Source organism: Schistocerca gregaria, chromosome 2 (assembly GCF_023897955.1).
Source record: "Schistocerca gregaria isolate iqSchGreg1 chromosome 2, iqSchGreg1.2, whole genome shotgun sequence".
NCBI lineage: Eukaryota > Metazoa > Arthropoda > Insecta > Orthoptera > Acrididae > Schistocerca > Schistocerca gregaria.
The window spans coordinates 619612050-619627657 of NC_064921.1; the positions used below are offsets into that span (position 1 = coordinate 619612050).

The 15608-nt window shown below is 42.5% G+C and overlaps 1 protein-coding gene across 1 annotated transcript in view; it reads left to right on the top strand.

Moving 5' to 3' along the window:
• The window catches only part of LOC126334599 (odorant receptor Or2-like), a 119426-nt gene that overhangs the window by 24003 nt on the left and 79815 nt on the right, over positions 1–15608 (top strand). The window contains exons 3-4 of the mRNA XM_049996992.1: positions 1095–1202; positions 13969–14068. Of these exons, the coding sequence (XP_049852949.1) occupies positions 1095–1202; positions 13969–14068 (208 nt within the window). The remainder of the gene's footprint in view (positions 1–1094; positions 1203–13968; positions 14069–15608) is intronic.

Genomic DNA, 15608 nt, shown 5'->3' on the forward strand with positions numbered 1-15608 from the left:
ACGACAGCCACACATGTATTTCGTTTCTAACATAATTTGTATTTTATTCTTAGTATTTAACCCTGATCGTTTAGCAGGGAGGTACTTTGGTATACCAGTTTACACAAAACTGGATAAGTTTCACTCCTTCCAACAAATTTAACAGAGTAAAGTTTTGCAACAGACCTCGTCATTATTGTAATAAATTTATCATAGTGAATAGAAAGTAGTTTGTTAAAGCTGCAGAATATTAGTCAGTGTCGTCTACAAACAATTTTTCACACAGTAGAATTTGATGAGATAGAGTTGAATCGTGAGAATATTGACCCATATGTATCCTTTGGTTCCCCCGTGAAATTTATCGACCAAAAACATTCGAAGACAGTGTAATGATGAAGTAGCAATTACAGTACTGCCTCTAACCTGCGAAATTAACAGTCTCTTTCACTGGTGATGTATTCAGCTACCTAACAGCCGCCTCAATACACCATCAACGCCTATCTTTTAACATATGGTTTGTACAGTGTCATCTATGAGGGAGGAGGGACTGGTTAGTCCCAGCTGCCTGTGGTTTTGAACAACAGGGACATCTGAGAGGAGACAGCAAAACGTTATGCACCATTGCAACACATGCGCTGAAAACAACGGCTATCACTTTGAACAACTGTTAAGACATTAAATATTTGTGTTAGCCGTAACATGGTTAAGTCAATTAAAAGTGCATATTCAATTCTGACCATCAGTTCCTTACCTCAAAGAAGTCAAATGGTTCAAATGGCTCTGAGCACTATGGGACTTATCTTCTGAGGTCATCAGTCCCCTAGAACGTAGAACTACTTAAACCTAACTAACCTAAGGACATCACACACATTCATGCCCGAGGCAGAATTCGAACCTGCGACCGTAGCGGTCGCGCGGTTCCAGACTGTAGCGTCTAGAACCGCTCCGCCACCTCGGCCGGCTAAAAGAAGTCAGTTTAGGGCCACTTATCACTTGTGTAATGTTTACCCTAATGATTTGGGATATCCTGTAGTACTAGTTTTTGTTTTACAGTAACAAGTGTGAAGAAACCAACACGGTGCCATGAATTTAAGAGTTTCTGCCTCATATTCCAGCAGCGGCGACGATACTAGCGGGCAGAGACAGGTGAAGGACGTGCGCACGGAGGCAGAGGCCACTGCCATGCTGAGGGAATGCGCCAGGCACCACCTTCAAGTCTGCAGGTACGCAAGTAAACAACAAGAACCCATATTTGCAGCGATAAGCTATCTCACTTGTTTGGTGGAGATGCTGTACGTGGCAATCTCAATTAAAATTAGAAGATATTTTTAATGTATAAATGCATGGAAATGGAGGATTTTTGATCCAACAACGACTTCTATTCTGTGGACTCGCTTAATGCTGCTCGCCATTTATTAACATTGTAGCTTAGCGCCCGCTGCTGTATGGTGTGCATACATCTCTTTCTTTGTTTTTCTTTCATCCACTTTTTATCTTGTTCACAAACTGCAAAATATTCTAAACTCTTCACGCTAATTAAGACTGTAGAAGCACGGTTTTTTCCTTATTACTTCTGACCAGAAGTCCCACGTTTTTCTTAATGAAGTCTTTTGCTTGCTTGTGGTGATATTTGCAGAGAAACTCTCATCCCATAACACATGTTTCTTTATATCCAACCGAGAAGTGAAATACGAATTTTCATAGACTTAGCTTTAAATTATTTTAATATAACGAAATACTTTCTTAAAAATTTCATTCCCTATTTCACCCCGCTAAGGGTTGAATTTCCACAAACAATGAAACTCGTACATTTTTGTGATCTCATGAAATCGGGTGTATTGCCGGTGGTCTAAGTCTTCCCAACACAGTATTTTCTCGACATAATTCGGCGTCTTCATCAGGTGTTTCGCAGAAAAGACCTGATGAAGATGCCTAGTTACGACGTCGAAATAGTGTGTTGGGAAGATGCACACCACCGGCGGTACAGCTAATTCTATGAGATCACACCGAATCGACGGTAAAGTATAAGAAATTACACGCATATTTTTATTTCTAACAGCGACGCCAAATACAAATTTTCATAGATTTAGCTTCAAATTTCCTCGCTTAATGAAATAGCACAAAAAATTTTTCATCCCCATTTTCGCAACCTTACGAGTGGAATTTCGAAAAATTCCTTCCTAAACGAAGCCTACAGTAGAAGGCCGACACCCTCTCAGAATTGTAATTTTCTGTCCTTAGTGGTATGGGTTGGGCGTTGATATATCAGTGAATCAGTATGGCCCTGTTTCACCCCCTCAGGGGCTAAATTTCCAAAATCAGTGAAACACGTACTTTTTTCATTTCTAAGTGAGAAGTCAAATATCAGTTTTCAAAGATTTAGCTTTAAAAATGCTTACACTATGAAATATATTCACAAAACACTTCACCTCTCTTCCACTCACTTAGAGATTGAGTTTCCAAAAACAGTGAATTACGTATTTTTTTATTTCTAACAGAGAAGCCAAATACAAATTCTCATAGATGTAGCTTTAAAAATTTTTCCATAATGAAATATTTCCATAAAAACTTGCATCCCCTGTTTCACCCCCACAGGGCTTGAAATCCTAAATACAGTGCAACACTTGTTTTTTTTCTTTATAATCGTAAAGCCAAATTCAAATTTTCATATATTTAGCATTAAGAATCCTTACACAATAAAATATGTTCATAAAACATTTCATCCCATATTCCACCCCATTAGGGGGATGAATTTCCAAAAACTCTGAAACATGGATTTTTTTAATTTTTAAGTTGGAAGTCAAATATCACTTTCCATTGATGTAGCTTTAAAAATATTTTAGTAGTTCTTCGATAATGATTTATTTAAAAAAAACTATTCACCTACTATTTCACCGCCATAGGGGTAAAATTTCGAGAAAGTCTTAAGTAAGAATTTCTGTATTTCTGCCAGATAAACCAAATACCAATTTTCGTAGTCTACCTTCAAAATTGCCTTAGTAGCCACATATTTTCAAAAAATCCTTTCATCCTCTCTTTCACCCCCTTAGGGGTGAAATTTCGAAGAATTCCTTCTTAAACGATGCCTACAGAAGATCAACATCGTCTCCGTAATTCAAGTTTCCATCCTCAGCGATTTGGACTGGGCGATGATAAGTCAATCAGTCGGCACATCGCCTTTTATATACAGTATAGTGATCGTTTGGCTTTTTCAGCTCTATAAGTCTACTGTCCCCAACATCCTCGATGATAAACTTCGTATATTCTACATTTTAGCTGCCCCGCGATTCACTCTCTACACTGCTTCTTTACAAGGACTTCATTGATTGGAGCCACTGCACATGACTTACTTATCTCGTCTCCTTGTATGCGGTTTTCATGGATTTGTTTCTTCTACTAACTATTGCGTTATTGAACCACTTCGTGATTTATCTGTCTGCTTAATTTTTAAAACCCTCAGTATCTCCTGATTTAAAGTATGCTTACAGTTTCTTCTTCTCTGCTTGATTTCTCTATGTCTGATTTCTATATAAAACAGTTCTCAGAAACTTCTACTTCAAATCAGTTTAAATGTGTAATGTTGGTCATTCTCTTTTGTTGAAGAAAAATTACCTACCTTTTGTCACTTGTTTTTCAGAACTGTTTTGCTTCACCCATTTTCGGTAATCACGCCTTTTTTTTTGTGAAATCTTACGGGACGTAACTGCTGAGATCACCAGTCCCTAAGCTTACACAGTACTTAACCTAAAGTATCCTAAGGACAAACACACACACCCATGCCCGAGGGAGGACTCGAACCTCCGCCGGGACCAGCCGCACAGTCCATTTTTAAAATTGGCGTGTGTATCCGTTGCACTTTTATTTCTGTTTGGAATTTTATTTCATTTTCTTCTGTATACAAATTAAATAACATTTACATTAAGCTACAACACTTTCTTCTTAATACCAATTCGCCTCTTTATCTTCAGTTCTTAATATGCAAATGAAAATGTACTAAATCGTCACACAAATTGTTGGCAAGGTTCGAGGGTTAGACATACTTTTTGCGTTAAGCATTAAAATATACCTGTAATTGCTTATACCAGTACAGAAAGGGGGAACAACTCAAATGGAGTGCAGAAGACTTTATAGAGGACTATTCAGAAGTACATATGGGTTTTCAGAAGACGAAAACGACAACACATACAGAAAATAAGCACACATCAGTCGATAGAAGATCTCTCCAAGATTCTATTCTTAATACGATTCCTTCGTGTTCGTGACGAATGATTCCCGCACACGCTCCACTTCGTCTGCTAATGGTCCCGACTGGTCTTTTTTCTTCGCACCACATAGGCAGAAAGTTCCACGGAATGTGTTGTACCACCCACAGATTGTTTTGTTTGTCGGAGCTTTTACTTGATATTTGGCATGAAATCGTCACTGAACCGTCACAATTGACTAACATTTAGCGAATTCAAGTACATAAAAAGCACTCATCACTGCATTACACACAGTGAACATTAATAAAACCGACAAACTGCAGGGACGGGTACCTTAGTGGAAACGGAGGAAGACAGGTCCTATTAATATGTGTCCGGAAATGCTTCGCTGCCGCGGTAGATGGCGTTGACGAGTGGCAGTTTCTCTGACCACGTGCCGTGCGTTTCTTGGTGTTGCAGGCTGTGAGACTGACGTAGCGTACTGTAAGCAGCAGAATGGTGCGGTACTCATGTCGGGAACAAGCCGAGATGCCAAGCGGATGGACACCGTCGAGATACAGTACGGTCCTCCAAATCTAGTGTACGCACAGTCCACCGTCTCCGTGCACTTTTGTCTGTCTGAAAGGGCTCTTGATCACGCAAACGCCCAAAAAGGGCTTGAAATCTTGTGCGATGTGGTTGGGGCCTGTCAGGGTGTTCATTTTGGTACAAACTTGCTGCTTCTTGGTCGTTTCTATTTGCTTTACCGTACACAAACACCATTCTGTTTGTTTCCGACGTGAATACCGGACCGTTCTGCTGCTTACAGTACACTGCATCAATCACACAGCCTGCAATACACAGGGGACACGCGGCACATGGTAAGAGTAACTTTTATTCGTCAGAGCCATCCAACGTGGCAACGATGCATTTCTGGACTCATGTTCGTAGGTCCTCTTTTTCCTCGCCGGTCGGAGTGGCCGTGCGGTTCTAGGCGCTACAGTCTGGAACCGAGCGACCGCTACGGTCGCGGGTTCGAATCCTGCCTCGGGCACGGATGTGTATGATGTCTTTAGGTTAGTTAGGTTTAAGTAGTTCTAAGTTCTAGGCGACTGATGACCTCAGAAGTTAACTCGCATAGTGCTCAAAGCCATTTGAACCATTTTGAGTAGTTCTAAGTTCTAGGGGACTGATGACCTGGCAGCGAGACTCTTGTAACATGCGCTTGAACAAGGAAAAGTATATTCTGATATCCAGCTAAGCTGAGCAATTTTTTTGAAATTTCTGTTTCAGCTCAAATCTGAAAAACGTAATGTTTGTCTGCCTAGTTATTGAACTCAGCTAGTGGCTAATGGCGTACTTAAGGAGATTTCAGGCTGTGTGCACTGTCAGAAACCCACCTCCAATAACAGAAACTCAGTTGCACTAAAGAACGATCAAAACACGGCTCTTCTTAAAATAGCTCCTTGCGTGAGGTCTCGAACTATTTTTCAACACACAGTATCTATCTTATTTTACATTTTGTCGACTGTATGCTTTTGGTCTTAGATGATGTTTGGTACAAGCAGGATCAGGCTCCATGACCAGGCCATTATTATACAGTACGAGGTGTACCAAAATTAATCATCCGATTTTAAAAAATCATAACTATTACTTTATTTGAGATATGTGCGTGAACAACGTATTGTTGGAAAGAGCAAACACTTAAGTTTTACATGGTTCCCGCTAGGTAGCAGCAGTGTGCGCCCACTTCAATTCCTAGTACAAATGATGTCGGGACAAAAGAAAGCATTTTGTTTAAATGGCTCTGAGGACTATGGCACTTAATATCTGAGGTCATCAGTCCCCTAGAACTTAGAACTACTTAAACCTAACTAGCCTAAGGACGTCACACACATCCATGGCCGAGGCAGGTTTCGAACTTGCGACCGTAGCGATCGCGCAGTTACAGACTGAAGTGCCTAGAACCGCTCGGCCACCCGGCCGGCAAAGCGTTTTGTGTTTTGCACAGTGCGGGTGAGTCATAATTATTCAGTGTGACTTTCGTATTAGGTACGGTGTAGATCCTCCCACAGCACAGAGCGTTAGATGATGTCATGAACAATTCCGCGAAACAGGTTGTTTGTGTAAAGGCAAATCGCCGGATCGTCCCCGAGCGTCTGACACAGACGTCGAACGCATCGGCCATAGTTTCACAAGGAGTCCGTCGAAATAAGTTCGCCGTGCAGATCGATAGCTCAATATGCCCCGATGTCCGTCTGGTGCGTCTTGCGTCGACGTTCACACAAGAAGCCAAACAAGCTCTTCGTGAAGGTGACAAACGACAGTGTGTGGAGTTATGTAATTTCGTTCTTGGCAAGATGGAGGACGACAGTTTTCTTCCACACTTAGTGTTTAATGATGAGGCAACGTTTCATTTAAATGGAAAGATGATCCGTCCTAATGTAAGAATATGGGGTACGGACCAATCACATGAAGTTGTACAACATGAGAGCGACTCTCTAGAATTTAATGTGTTTTGTGCAGTTTCACAAGAAAAGGTGTATGGTCCATTTTTCTTTGCCAAGAACACTGTTACAAGAAGTACGTATCTCGATATGCTTGAGAACTTTCTTTTCCCACAGTTGGAGACTGATTCGAATGATTCATTTACCAACAGGACTGGGCACCGCCACACTACCATCTGGAAGAGGGGAAATTTTTAAATCATAGGATTAATGAACGATGGATCGGTCGCACTTGACCAAGCGATTCAGCCTTACATTACTGGCCTCCAAGGTCACCGGATCTGACTGTATGTGATTATTTCTTGTAGGGGTTTGTAAAAGAGTTTATTTATGTGCCTCCGTTACCAACAGCAATGAATGAACTGAGACATCGCATAACAGCAGCTGTGGAAGCTGCAACTCAAGACATGCTCGCTGCAGTGTGGGAACAATCTGAATATCGCATTGACATATGCCGTGCATTTCGGGGCAGGAGGGGAGAGGGTATATTGAACACCTATGAAAAGGTATGAAAAAAACGTTCTGAGTTTCCCGTTCATCAAAAACAGAATTCATTGTTTATGTCTACTAGTTTCAGAAATATAGACGAGCCAAATCGGATGATTCTTTCTCATACACCCGGTACATCTGATGCGTGGTATAAACAAATTGATAGGGAGTACGCAGGGCCTCTGATTCATTTGAGACATACGGGCAGAGCAGTGTAGCTTCGAACACCTCAAACTCATCGAAAATGTTTGCTGCTGCAACAAATAAGTGAGAGGGCTTATTTAACGAAGAATTATTTTGTAGTTGTTCAGTATTGTTGGGTTTAATATTTTAAAAGACGATTGGGGCCGAAGATGAATGAGCAAGTGGACGTAAAAAGCTTAGCTGGAAGAACCTATCGTATGAGTGTGTTATTAGGGTCAAGGTCGCTCGAGTAGCTCAAAGTTACTCGAGACGCAGGTCATCCGACAACTGCATATGCGGAAACGACAATATGTTGTACATTAAATGTCCTTCTTTAGAGTTGAATTACAACCCCTTAGCCCTAAGGTTGGTTGGCAGTATGATGGGTTCCCAGATGATTTCTCTACAAGGCTGTGTTCAGTTGGCAGTACGGTCGCCCTTCATTTATGACATTCATAAACTGGCCTCCGAATCTTATCTTCCTGCTCTTCTTCCTTCGCCTTTCCTCTAAGCAAAATTGGTACAGCATTGTGAGCGGCGCAGAAGATAATCAATGCTTTCTTTTATTTGCACTTTGTACCCTACTTTTTTTGTCATTTATTCTTTGCGAAACCTGTCTTTATCATGGTATCGGTCCATGGTATTCGTAGTGCACGCCGCCAGAACTATGTTTCAAAATGTTCGAATTTAATTATTTCGTTTTTCCCCATAGTCAGTGTCTCTGAGATGCTGCACTCCACAAGAAAGGTCTTATAAACAACTTCAGCAAATCTTTTCTCTTAGTTGCAGTTTCTATCAGAGGAGATAATGCCTGAATTCTTTTGCCTGGATAATTTTTATATCTCCCTTAGTGACCTGCGCTTTTTTAAATTCACATTCTTTGTGTTCGTCTATGAGAGAAGTTTGGGTTCTGTACAAATAATGGAGTGAGTAATTATGAATACTGTAAAGCAACTGTACTGGATAAATTACATACATAGTTGCAAGATTTAGAGAAAGAGATTAACAAGATAATAAGTGTAAAATCACTGCTGTGAACTGCAAAATGCTACTATAAAACACTTAGAAGAAACAAAGTGTTATTTCGTTCCTAAATTCGCAAGTACGTCTTTTTAAAACATGCGTGGAATCAAAGTGGTCAAATAACGGCAGCATTACAAGGGTAGTAGACGAACTGGTCTGCAAGTACGTTCTCTATTCGTCGCCTGTGTCCCTCTCGTCACAAACACGCAATTAAAACACGCGATCCAGGCAGGGACTCTCGAAGTGACAACCCAGCACGATCGCGACAGTGTATGGGCGATGGTGGAAGAGACGTCGAGCTCCAAGCCACCGCAGATCCTGTGCATGTCTTCAGTCGCCGCCGGCTCAGTACTGAGTGCCGAAAAACACATCGAAGAAACACAAATTTTCATATCAGGATAATAACCACAGGAGGTAGCTCCGCGGTCAGGCCCAGAGGGCCGCGAGATTCCCACCTGCCAACGTGTCAACATCTGCCACATGACATCATGCGGTAGCGGTGTTGAGGGGTATAGGGTCAGCACACCGGTCCCACGGCCGCTGTCGGCTTTGCAGGCCTTGGAGCCGCCAAGTTCTCACTGAAGTAGCTCCTCAGATGGCATCACTACATTAAGAGGACCCTCTCCAGCCCTTCCACAACAAAAATTCTTGGCAGTGCCGACAATTAGACTTAGGTTCTCCGCATGGCAATTAGCCATGCCGACAACTTGTTTTTCTTTATTTCTTTTTTATTTTAATTTAATTTCTTTTATTATTTATATAGACTTGGTTGTATTTTTTCCCTCTCTCTCTTCATACTTTCTTCTTCCTTTCAATTCTTTTCTTTTTTTTTCTTTCGAGACTGTGCGTGTCATCCTTACACAGAGATGTGTGTTATGTCCTTAGGTTAGTTAGGTTTAAGTAGTTCTAAGTTCTAGGGGACGGATGACCTCAGATGTTAAGTCCCATAGTGCTCAGAGCCATTTGAACCATTTTTTGAACCTTTCCTGTTCCACTCGCAAACACAGCGAGGGAAAAACAGCTGTTTATATGCCTCCACACGAGTCCTAATTTCTCTATCTCCGTAGTTCTTGCGCGAAATGCAATAGAATCGTTCTGCAATCAACTTCAAATTCCGGTTCTCTAATCTTACTCAACGGTGTTTTGCGAAAACAACGTCGTCTTTTCTGTATCGTTCGAATTTTAGCATATGTACCGCCGAAGCCAGTATTCTGCTCTTTAACGGCGGCCACATTGATTGTCTTACGAAAATAAATATACTGAGACAGAGTGTTAATCATAAGATAAATCATTTGATTTAAGACAACCCAAACTTCAGGTATTCAGTTGTGAACTAAAACTCTAAGCATATGATACTATTTACTGCCTGCCATCCATGTGGAGCACGTATTGGTTTCACCACGGACTTCTAGTGCTCAGCCACACAAATTGATATCATCAAAGTGTAGGGGCCTGAAGATGGTGTTGACGCAACTTCGAAACTAATAGCCAAATAAATATGAAACTCAAGTACAGCTGGAGGAGTTTGATTTTTAACAAAAATTGCACCACCTGATGTCCCACCATCATCCAACTTAAATATGGATGTACATAGTCTAAGCACATGGCCCCTATCTCTGAAGGTATCACATTCAAGTTAATATTATCATGAATCTCATGAATGAATTGACCTGATCCTGAATTAAAGGTGAATGAATCTCGCAAAGGATACATACTGAAATACCGCGATCTTCTCTTAGCCAGAACTCGAGAGCTCTTCCAGAGGACACCGGAACTGTCCAAGCGTTGTCCGTGCAATGAGACCCAGAGTACAGCATCTCCCATCTGAACTGTAACAACACGATGCCACTCAGCCAGTAAGCAGGCACTACTGGTTAATATTACGAGCACTAAAAAAGTACACAATTCTTGCCATGGAAAGTATACTCTTCAGAGTTTAATTAATGTCATAGACATTGGCGATATTACTGATATACCTGTTTAATTAAGGCTATCATCAACGCACATATATATATGCCCGTGATAGGCTCGTCGAGTAAGTCTGAGTCCCTTTGCCTGAGGACGCGGCGGTTTCCCCAGCGAAAAAGAAATTTTGCTACAAGCCTTTCTCACACCCGCATGGTTCTGTGGTACGCTAGGAAAATGTTCAACACTCTGTATTACCCTCCTATAAACAATGCACCCTACTCGAATCCTTTATGTTCCGCAGCCTAATGAAGACTGCACATGACCATTGTGTTATCAATTATATCGTTCCGTTACATTTCTAACCTGTTTATTAAGTTGGAGCAGCTCACATTTAAGAGGCCTAATACCACGGGGAATTATTAAAATGTCAATAGATCTGAGAAAAACAAAGTATCAGTAGAAACTGAATGTCTGACACGTATTCAAGGTAATCAGAAAAGATAATAAACTCCAAAACAATTATTTTTCTGGATGACCTCGGGGGTTGGTTGGTGTCACCCTGGAGGTGCACCCAGCTGGATGACTGTAGTTCAGGTTCTGGCAGCACTAGGTCTCGGAGCGGCCCACAGACCAGCATTTAGCGGAAGCGGTGGCTGCAGTAGTAGAGGATAAAGTGACCCACGTCGGCCTTTGGGTGGTGTGGAACACATCTCGGCGTCGGTAGCAGCCGAAGTCAACATACCGGTGTGTCTGGGCTGCGATTTACCAGCATTTGTTATGGTCGGATCCTGACTCTGGTCATATAGGGACTTAGTGTCCCAGCGCAGGACAAGGCATGAGGTAATTCGACTCAATGCTGTAGCTAATTGAGGTCTGCTCTACTAAATATTTGGACATTTGTGGTAAGGTCTTATGGGATCAAACTGCTAAGGTAATCGGTCCCTAAGCTTACGCACTACTTAAACTAACTTACGCTAAGGACAAGACACACAGCCATGCCCGAGGGAGGACTCGAACCTCCAATGTGGGGAGCTGCGCAGACTGTCGCAAGACGCCCTAGACCGCTCGGCTACCAAGCGCTACCTTGGAAATATACAGGCCCTGACAGCAGAATTTCATAGCCAGCTAGCTGGTCCACCTGGTCATGGGTTGTAAGGTCTGCTCGAAGGGGTGTTGGTGAAACAGATGGCACGCAGAGTCTTGAATAAATGTCTTTATATGAAATGTGCGATGTACTACTTGCTAACACAGATTAACAGAAGGAATTAGGTGGCGGTGGCAAGTTCCTATGGGACCTAATTGCTGAGGTCATCTGTCCCTAGGCTTACATACTACTTATCTAACTTAAACTAAGTTACGTTATGGAGAACGCACAAAGCCAAAGGAGGACTCGAACCTCCGGCGGGAGGGGGGGGGGGGAGGGGGGTGAACCATAGCAAGACGCCTAAGCTGGCTAAACAATCCAAAAACTTTTTTTTACCATGTGAGTAGGATATCTCCTATTGACAGTAGACCTCTCATATTTCTTTATTGTTATGGATAGCAATGTGCGGCTGTTTGCTGATGATGCTGTGGTGTACGGAAAAGTGCCGTCGTTGAGTGACTGTAGGTGGATACAAGATGACTTGGAAAAATGGTTCAAATGGCTCTGGGCACTATGGGACTTAACATCTATGGTCATCAGTCCCCTAGTACTTACAAGGGAAACTCCTCGTCGCATCCCCCTCAAATTCAGTTATAAGTTGGCACAGTGGATAGGCCTTGAAAAACGGAACACAGATCAATCGAGAAAACAGTAAGAAGTTGTGTGGAACTATGAAAAAAATAAGCAAAATATACAAACTGAGTAGTCCATGCGCAAAATAGGCAACATCAAGTACAGTGTGAGCTCAGGAGCGCCGTGGTCCCGAGGTTAGCGTGATCAACTGCGGAACGAGAGGTTCAAGCCTTCGCTTGAGTGAGAAGTTTGCTTTCTTTATTTTCGCAAAGTTATGATCTGTCCGTTCGTTCATTGATGTCTCTGTTCACTGTAATAAGTTTAGTGTCTGTGTTTTGCGACCGCACCGCAAAACCGTGCGATTAGTAGACGAAAGGACGTGCTTCTCCAATGGGAACCGAAAACATTTGATCGCAAGGTCATAGGTCAACCGATTCCTCCACAGGAAAACACGTCTCATATATATTCTATACAACACTGGTGACGGCATGTGCGTCACATGACAGGAATATGCTGTCTACCCACCTAACTTGTACACTCGGCGAATGGGTAAAAAGATTCTTCTACCTTACCCGGTTTAGGTTTTCTTGTGGATACATACTACGGCGCAATACCTCGCATCGGACGGACGGACAGATAATAATTGTCTGAAAACAAAAAAATTAACATTTCACTCGAGGGAAGACTTGAACCAAGGATCTCTCGTTCCGTAGCTGTTAACGCCAACCACGGGACCACGGCACTCCTGGGCTTACACTCTCCTTGACGTTGCCTATCTTGCGCATGGACTACTCAGTTTGTATATTTTGCTTATTTTTTTTATAGTTCCCCACAACTTCTTCCTGTTATCTCGATTGATCTGTGTTCAGTTTTTCAAGGCCTGTCCACTGTGCCAACTTATAACTAAATCTGAGGGGTGTGTGATGGGGAGGTTCCCTTGTTAGAACTACTTAAATCTAACCAACCTAAGGACATCACAAAACACCCAGTCACCACGAGGCAGAGAAAATCACTGACCCCGCCGGGAATCAAACCCGGGAACCTCAGCGCGGGAAGCGAGAACGCTACCGCACGACCACGAGCTGCGGACTGACTTGGACAGGATTTGTGATTGGTGTAAAGAATGGCAGCTAACTCTAAATAGAGATAAATGTAAATTAATGCAGATGAATAGGAAAAAGAATCCTGTAATGTTTGAATACTCCATTAGTAGTGTAGTGCTTGACACAGTCACGTCGATTAAATATTTGGGCGTAACATTGCAGAGCGATATGAAGTGGGACAGGCATGTAAGGCAGTTGTGGGGAAGGCGGATAGTCGTCTTCGGTTCATTGGTAGAATTTTGGGAAGATGTGGTTCATCTGTAAAGGAGACAGCTTATAAAACACTAATACAACCTATTCTTGAGTACTGCTCGAGCGTTTGGGATCCCATCAGGTCGGATTGAGGGAGGATATTAGAAGCAATTCAGAGGCGGGCTGCCAGATTTGTTAGTGGTAGGTTTGATCATCACGCGAGTGTTACGGAAATGCTTCAGGAACTCGGGTGAGAGTCTCTCGAGGAAAGGAGGCGTTCTTTTCGTGAATCGCTACTGAGCAAATTTAGAGAACCAGCATTTGAGGCCGACTGCAGTACAATTTTACTGCCGCCAACTTATATTTCGCGGAAAGACCACAAAGATAAGAGAGATTAGGGCTCGTACAGAGGCATATAGGCAGTCATGTTCCCCTCGTTCTGTTTGGGAGTGGAACAGGGAGAGAAGATGCTAGTTGCGGTACGAGTTACTTTTCGCCACGCACCGTATGGTGGATTGCGGAGTATGTATGCAGATGTAGATGTATATGGTTTCTCGCTAGATAATGTGCTAATCGAACACTGACCTTGAGTGAAGGAAGAGATACTAGGAGAGACCGGAAGTCTATTGCTCGAAGCCCTGTACCGACAATGATAGCTTTTTTCTCATTCCCGGTGTGCGTTGCAGGTTCGTGCAGAGCGTGGAAGAGGTGGCGGCGCCGGCGCTGACGCTGCAGCTGCTGGTCAGCACCTTCCTGCTGTGCATGTCCGCCTTCACCGCCACGCAGGTCAGTCCCCACCTGTCAACCGCCTACATTCTGCGAGCCACCTTGTGGTCTGCGGCTCCCAATTTGTGTACACTGTCATAAACCGCGAGGCTCTGAACTATCAACTGACATTTAGTCCCCGTGTGCAGGTGATAACCTTAGAGATGAGACACTAGCATCTGTGTAGAAGCTTCAACGTGATGCCAAATGCACAAGATTATGTTCCAAAGGGAAAATCATTCGCGATTGCTTATGAAGAGAAACAGCAGCGAGCAAGAAAATATTCCTCTTTTTTATAAACAAAGTTACTGAAAGCATTGTAAAATTATTGGCAAAGCATAGAGTTTAAACGATTTTTGAGTCTCGGAATATCGCCTTACACGATCACAAGAAGAACTAATACTTTGGACAGACGGGTAAAACACCCTTTATAGAGTGGAGATCACTAGAAAAAATTTCACGGGCGTTTTAGCACGGCACCGGATTATCACGTTGGCTTGTATGAAGATGCAATAGAAATTTATAGACTTAATACTTTTAACAGCAGGAAAAAAGGAATGAATTAAATAAAAGATTCGTGCTGGCTTCGCACAAAATCCTAGCGATCGATTATGTCACTCGTCGGCTGGTGCCACCTTAGGTACTGTGCTGCTCTCTCACCTCGTAATACTATTGTAAATTCGGAGCCCCTCTAGCTTTCTATCCAATTCCCAATGCTTCATCTCTGAGGATGTTCCCATAGAAGACCATAAAACCTTACGGAATAGTTTCATGCATCGAGCGCGTCCTCACAACCTGGAGCCGAAAGACAGAACTTCTCGATGTACTGAACAGACACGTCTAAAGAAAATCTGCAACTGCATCTAGATTCGTACCACAAGCTACCATACCCTGTTCAGCGAACTGTTACGTACTGCAGCGGTATTAGTTTTGCGCTTCCTATTCCGAACGTGAATCATTAGGAGAACGAACAACCATACTGGCCCAAATCTGAATTTACTGGCATGGTCAGCAAAGAACGTGTATTTTGTAGGAAATATTACGTCTTACCTCCTCTTCGAACATCTGCACTCTGATCCTGCAGACTAAGTCTCTCTCTGATTACACTACTTACTTCTAGATTCTCCACATACTAGAGATCGTGACCATTTCTGTAAAGATCTTATATCGACTAAATACACGATAAGACAAAAATATTAAAAAAGACGACGCACCACGAAGGTACTACATGAATTGGTCGGAAATCTGTAGATGTGATAACCATGTTCAGAAAAACTGAATGATTAGCTTCAGGAACTAAGCAAGTCAATAACGCACTGGTTCATCTCTGGCCCTTGTGCAAGCAGTTATTCGACTTGGCATTGACTGATAGTGTTGTTGGATGTCCTCCTAAATTATGTCGAGCTGGCAACTTAAATCGTCAAAATCCGGAGCTAGTTGGAGGGCCCTGCAGAGTGTATATCGGAGCGAACTGACCTACTTTTCTCTAATTTTTTCTTCTGCTTCCGTTAACTCGCTCTTTTAAGAAGATATACAAATATTCGTAATGGGTAAACATTAA